Here is a 6704-nt window from a genome sequence, read left to right as displayed (position 1 = left end):
CATTAGTTACTATGAGTATTCTTAACAGTAATAAAATAAGCATATTAGGGAACATTTACTATGATTATTATTAAAGACAAACCTGGGACGAGAAAGCCATAAGAAAGGATAAGTTAAATTCTTTCTGGATTTTTATTGTTTGTTTTTTGGCAAAGGATAATACATTTCTAGTTTAAGTAAAAACTTAGTTCTTTATTTGTAAAAATAATGCAAAGTTTTGTGTTCTTGATATTAAATTCAAGACATAAAATTGAGACATGAAATTAAAATAGGCACTAATTAAGAGTAACTAGAAGGTAGACTATTTTGATTAAAAAAATATTTTACAAAACCCAGAAATAAAATAACTATGATAACAGTGTCTATTGTTAATTTATTCAAGATTAGAAGAATCTTTATTTTGGTGACTAAATAAAAATATTTATAAGAGTCATATCAATGGTGTTATTACATGTAAGTAGTACATATACAAAGATCAGAATAATACAAACTAGTACTCTTTAGTTAGTATTTACTATGTACAAATGTTGTGTTCAGCCTTCTATGTACGTTATCTTAATCTTTCTTAAATCCTATCAGTTAGAAATGCTTTTTTTAATAGTGATTTTACAGGGGGAGGGAACTGATTAGTACCAGTTTATTTGCTTTAAGTAATACAGCAACTGGGGAGTAAATGGATAATTGGTACAATAAATATTGCCTTTTAGCTTTGAAATAAATTAACCATATCTGTGTAACTCTTCTCTTTCAAGAAATAAATTTAATTTCTTTAACCATATTTTATTCTTTAATTTATAATCAATCAATATACCATAGTGATCTAAGCTCAACTTAATATTTTAGTTAATAACTCATTTTATTCATGTTGAGATTTTATTTTTCTGTGTTAGAAATTTCTATGATTCTCCCATTCAAAGGCTTTTTGAATTTAAAGTTTTAAATTTTAATTAGTTATATAATCTTTATCTAAAAGCAGTTCAAAATTAAAACCCTTTCTCTTGCTTTATTTACATTTCTCATTTGTTCTGTTGTCTTGCTTTCCATTGTATTTTGATTTGAGAATTGGCATAGGATTTTGAATTGGCATAGGTTTATTCAGGCTTTTTCCTGAAAAAACTAAAGAAGGAATCTCTCTGGAGGTGTACGACAGCAACCTATCCACACTGACAGGAAAGGTCAACTGAAATAAAAATAATGGAGGTTTGATTTCAATATAATTTAGAGTGTTTTTCACAAACAAAAGTAGAAAGCAAATAATTCTGTATTATTTCAATTCATTACCCCACAGAAATTCTCCTGGTTTTATGAAAACAATGGGTAATCACATACTGACCTTGGACTCATCTAATCCAAGCTTCTTTAAAGATTTTCTGACATAATCCAGAAAGGAAGAGGATTTAGAATAAATTTTACCAACATGCCGATCACTGCAAAACAAAATTGAATCACAAAATATTTTTAAACTCCTTCTGTGTATATGGCACAAGATCTGGATGTGATAAAAATGTAGTAATATTTTTGTGAACACTTTAAATTTATACGTCATAAAGTATTTGAGATTTGCTGTTGAGAAATCCTTCAACACACAGCAGTGGAAGACTATTATGAAAACAATACTATGAGAAAGAAGTTTTAAATTTATAGTATTAAAAAGCCTCATTTTAAAAGTGTACTATGAGTCTTTCAAGTTTCCATTGTGCTACAAAACACATTTTAATTTTACTAGCTCATCATTACAGTGCACATTTTATTGCAACACCTGCTAATAGTGGTGAGAATTCAACAGCTATGCAAAGAAAACTTCAATGCTAGCCACTGATGAACACCATAATGCTGAGTTGGGTCTGACTTGATCTCATTTATGCCCTGCAGATTTGCATTATAGTCTAAACGAAATATTACGAGACGGTTTTACATTTAAATAATGCATAGCTAGACTATCACATCTCACAATTCTGGTTGCAATTTAGGTATAATGTAAAAATCAAGGAAATAAAAAAACTCACCACCTTCAAATACCAAAAACAATGAATAAAAGCTCATTTACTCTTGGCAGCATAAATATTAACCCCTGTGATTAATTAAACATAAAGTTCTATCACTTTTTCCATTGAAATATACCTTAAATATATAACTTCAGCTCCATTTCTAGATAACCACCTCAATTCCACTTATTATTAGCTCATGTCCTAATTATTATAGCTACTTCCTAATTAAGACTGAGGTCTGTCCCCTTCATTCCTCCCTATAGTATCATGCTATTTTCTTAGAGGATCATTTTAATTTATCAATTCTCTACTTAAAAACTGCTTTGAAATAGTAGTCAATCGAATAAGTATAGGTTTCAAGAAGCAGAAATTATATTTTTTACGTTTTTGTGTAATCTCAGATCCTGCACATACTTATGTATCTTATGTATAATAGACATCATATAACAGATATGTACCTCTTGTAAGTCACAGATTAACTGTGTGGCCAGAAAAAGATGTCATTTTATATTAATTTCCTGCTCATCTTAAAAATGTTTTTAAGGTGTTTTGCAGAAACAAAAACATCTAGTTAGACTGTAAGAGAAAAATGCATTAACACCGTGAGTAGATCTACTTATTAATCAAGCAGACAAAAGTATAGGCAAACTTAACTATACAAATAAACAAGTGTAATTTAAAATATAGAGGGAGTCACTGAGCGAGAACAGCTAATATTTTTTTCATGTTTACTATGTGCCAGAGACTCTTAAGTCTTTGCTGCATTTACTCATTTAATCCTTACAACAACCTCATGTGGTAGGTCAATTATCCCCATTTTAAAGACAGTGAAATCAAAGCACAGAAGAGGTTAAATAAACTGTCCCAAGTTTGAATCCAGGAAGTCTGACTTCAGAATCTGGGCTGTTAACTACTACTGAATATTATCTCCAGCATAGTACTTCAATAGGATTCATAATTTATATTGTTAAACTATAGATGAAGAATGCCTACCTCTGTTACAGGCAAACAGAAGTAGGCAGATTTCACAACATCCTATAAGAGTGTGTGTATATAATTCTCACAGAAAAGCTATGCAGGCCCTCCGCTGTACTCAAGGACAAGGAGTTTAGTGCTTTAGTGCAACTATGTGATACTAAATTCTAATAATTAAAAAATATATATATATGAGGTATAGACATGTGATAGGATGGTATTTTCTTTCTTTTCAAATCATTTGTCCTAGACTTACTACTTAAACTTATCAGTTAGGACCAGTCAGAAGTATTTGGCTTTTTTCCAAATGACACTCAATAAATGATGGTTATTTTCTGTTATTGTGCTAGGGACAGAATCATCCACAGTTTATAAGAAATCTTTCACAGTTTATAAAGGAGGATGGATGAACAAATGTTATAAGCCATGCGTCAAGTACATGATGGTGAGCAGAGGACAGCACAGAATAGGGAGTGCTTTAAGTACTTCATAGAGGAGGAACTGCATGCATTTCAAAATGTCTGTTTCCAACAGTACTGTGGATAGCAATATTAATAAATATTAAAATACTAAAATTAAGCTAACACATAACATTTAGAAATAGGTTACAACAATTTGTTTTTATTTTTATTTAATAATTTGTTTTTAAACTGTGCTCCTTAAGGACTCCAAAGAGGTACTTCAAAAGTTTACAATCTTCCATAAAATATGAAAGCATAATTGTGTAAAAAATAAGTTCTTTCCAAAAATTTGTTGAATTTATGTGACTCTTTTGTACGACTGTACTTGAAAACAGAGTGCTACAGCTAAGAGTCTGAAAAAAAACCCCAGTTTTATTACCTTCTTAGATATGAAAGAAGAAGGAAGTTACCAAAAACCATTTTGGTTTTAAAAAAAATATATTTTCCAAAAAAAAAAAAAAAATGCCAGTTTAAGTATTACCAAAGCAACATATGATTAAGTATAATAAATCAGACTTTTAGAACTTTTGGAGGTCAAAGGTTACTTTTGCAGGACACGGCACCAATCTCTAAAGTCTGGGTGTCTTCAAATCATCTTTGTTAATAATATCTGCAAAGAGAGGTTATGATGCAGAATGCAATCTGCTCTTGTGCAGCTGCAAGAAAAGGAGAATATTTCATTCATCAGCCTTTAGAAGGGCCTACAGCTTTAAGAATAAATACTAAAATTCTGTTAATGAAGAAACAAAAGAAAAAAGAGGCAGGCCCAAGAAGAATCTTAAAACTTACTATATGGAAAGCGAAAGAGCAGAATATGGGGCAATTCCATTTTTAATTTTTAATCAGTGCCAATTCCATTTCTCTTATTATATAATACCACAGATTTAGAGTCTGCCTTTGAAAATTATGTATCACGACATTACAGATTCATTGTAATCTTAATTTTTGCTGAAGTGTATGAAGATAAATAAAGCCTTCTGTCCGCTAATTAGTTAATATAATCAACATCATTAATATAATTGTTTTCTGACAGAAAATGCCTAAGGTCAGGGATCTTAGGATGCCAACTCCTTCTGCCTCCTCTTATGTATATTCAACTTCTCTTTATTCGTTGAGTCTTTACTCTTATATAAAAATGCTCAAATCTGCCTGAAAAAGCAAGTAAATAATCCAAAACAAAACCTCTGTCAAATCTCATACCCTAAAACTATCTAGTATATTGTGGATGTCACATGCTCAAAGGATAGAGTTGAATCCTACATGAAGTCAATAACATGCATTTGGTATGTCATTAAAAATATTGTAAAATCTTTTATATATGTATTTATACTGTATACAGGCAAACAATACGTACCTGAACATTTTACTCGTTTCAATTACTGCAATGGCTTATAATATCGAAAACCATGCACACAGTAGTTTGTAGGAAATGTAAGTAATTTTCAAGAGTAAATTTTACTATGATTCCCCTCTATGTTGCGACTGTATATTATGAATTTTCTATATGAATTCTCTTACTCATTAGATGATGAGTCCCTTAGTTATTTGGCAAAGAAAGCACAAGCATCGTGATAAACAATGTGTGGCCATTGCTGTGATAAGACTAATGCACTGCTTCCAAACACTGTTTACTTCTCTCCTGAGAAAGAGTAACAGTACTGTTTCTATAGTACCATTAGGAGTCAAAAGTTCTAAATTCCACCTTCTGTGAACAAATCACCTCTCAGAGCTTTAATTTCATCAATGAGAAAATGGAGGTGAAATGAAGGTAAAATCTAATTCATTGAACAATGGAAAGATGTAAATGTTATAATTCATGTGGAAGATAATAGTAAAATTAAAATGCTACAGAAATGTTAAGTAAGGTAGTATTTTGGTAATATCACTGTGTTGGTATTTTTTTAAATTAAGTATCTTGAGTTGTTAAAAGTTTTGGTTTTACTTATTGCTTGTTTAAGAGGTTTCACTCACTGCTTATACAGATATGCAGTGACCACTTACCATGGAATGTAATAGGCTAACTGCAATGATTTAAAAGTGTGATCTTCATATGGCTATGAAAGATCTACAAAGACTTTCAAAGGAGTATACAGTTGAAATGATTTTAAAGAAATCAATTTCCAGATCCTCTACTTTTTTATATATATACTTTCCTAAAGCTCATATGTCTGTGTAGATGCCTGTAGTTTAGATAGTTTTACACAACCTGTTTCTGCTTTAGCTTGACAAAAGAAAGGCACACCTCTCGCCCATATTACTATCCTGCATTGCTATGAGTCAGGGCTTAGAAGATCCTCTGAAGTATCAGAGACAAAATAATCCTTTACTCTTTAGTAAAGGTACTTATAAAGGGTACCTCATCCATCTCTTAGGAAATGCATTCCATTACAGTTTTATACTTCATGCTTAATAATTTAAAATAAAAACTTGTAATTTATGTTGTCTACATGTATAAGTATTTGTGTAACAATAAATCCGAAATAATTAAAAAACACATTTAGAGTCTTACTGGTATAGGAAATTTTGTTGTCAAGTGGACGTGACATAAAAAAGCAAAAGGAGAGCAAACGCCAGTAACCAAAGGGAAAGGATGCTGCACTGTGTTCCTAGTATGGATTAAAGCATGACTGAACTTACTGCATCTGACAGAAAATATTAAATTTTAGAAAATATTCATATTTCAGAAGAATCTTCCATAGTATTTTATAGTTGACTGTCAATATATGTGATGTTAAAGAAAATATCCACGAGGACTTTATTATGTTATTTCATTTGGAGTTGATAGAAAATTAATCATATAAATCACAACTGAGGTCCTAGGAAGAGTGAGAATAATTATTTTCAAGATTTTTCTGTTTTTTTTTAAGAGTATGTCCCATAAAAGACTGAATGTTACAAATATTAACTAAATGTGTATATAGTTTTGAGAGAAGATTGTATGAACAAATAAACACTGGTTTCAACAAAGTTAAATAGATTTCTTTTAATAATAATAGCAATCACTCACTATGTTCCAGGGATTGTTTTAAGCGCTTTATGGATATTAAATTATTTTTCAAAACATCTCTTTTTAGTATTTACTCACCTCAATTTACAGAAGGGAAAACCAAGGCAAAAATATGTTAAGTAATGTGTCCAAAATGACAGTGTTACTACCCAGCAAGAACTGTGATTTAAAAACAGGCAGTAGAGCTCCTGTGCTCTTAATTGTTACAGTCAGCTGTCTAGCACCAAACTATTAGTTGTCTTTAAAATATAAATGGGCACTAGGAATCTTAAA

The 6704-nt window shown here is 30.6% G+C and overlaps 1 protein-coding gene across 2 annotated transcripts in view; it reads right to left on the bottom strand.

The window, feature by feature from the left end:
* The window catches only part of METTL25 (methyltransferase like 25), a 94704-nt gene that overhangs the window by 13139 nt on the left and 74861 nt on the right, over positions 1 to 6704 (bottom strand). For both annotated transcript variants that reach the window (XM_011374892.2, XM_011374902.2), the window contains exon 9: positions 1334 to 1427. In XM_011374892.2, coding sequence (XP_011373194.1) covers positions 1334 to 1427 — 94 coding nt within the window. The remainder of the gene's footprint in view (positions 1 to 1333; positions 1428 to 6704) is intronic.

This window comes from Pteropus vampyrus, unplaced genomic scaffold, assembly GCF_000151845.1.
Source record: "Pteropus vampyrus isolate Shadow unplaced genomic scaffold, Pvam_2.0 Scaffold9, whole genome shotgun sequence".
Classification (NCBI taxonomy): Eukaryota; Metazoa; Chordata; class Mammalia; order Chiroptera; family Pteropodidae; genus Pteropus; species Pteropus vampyrus.
The sequence above is the reverse complement of the archived record's forward strand: the minus strand, read 5'-3'. Positions and strand labels throughout refer to the sequence as shown.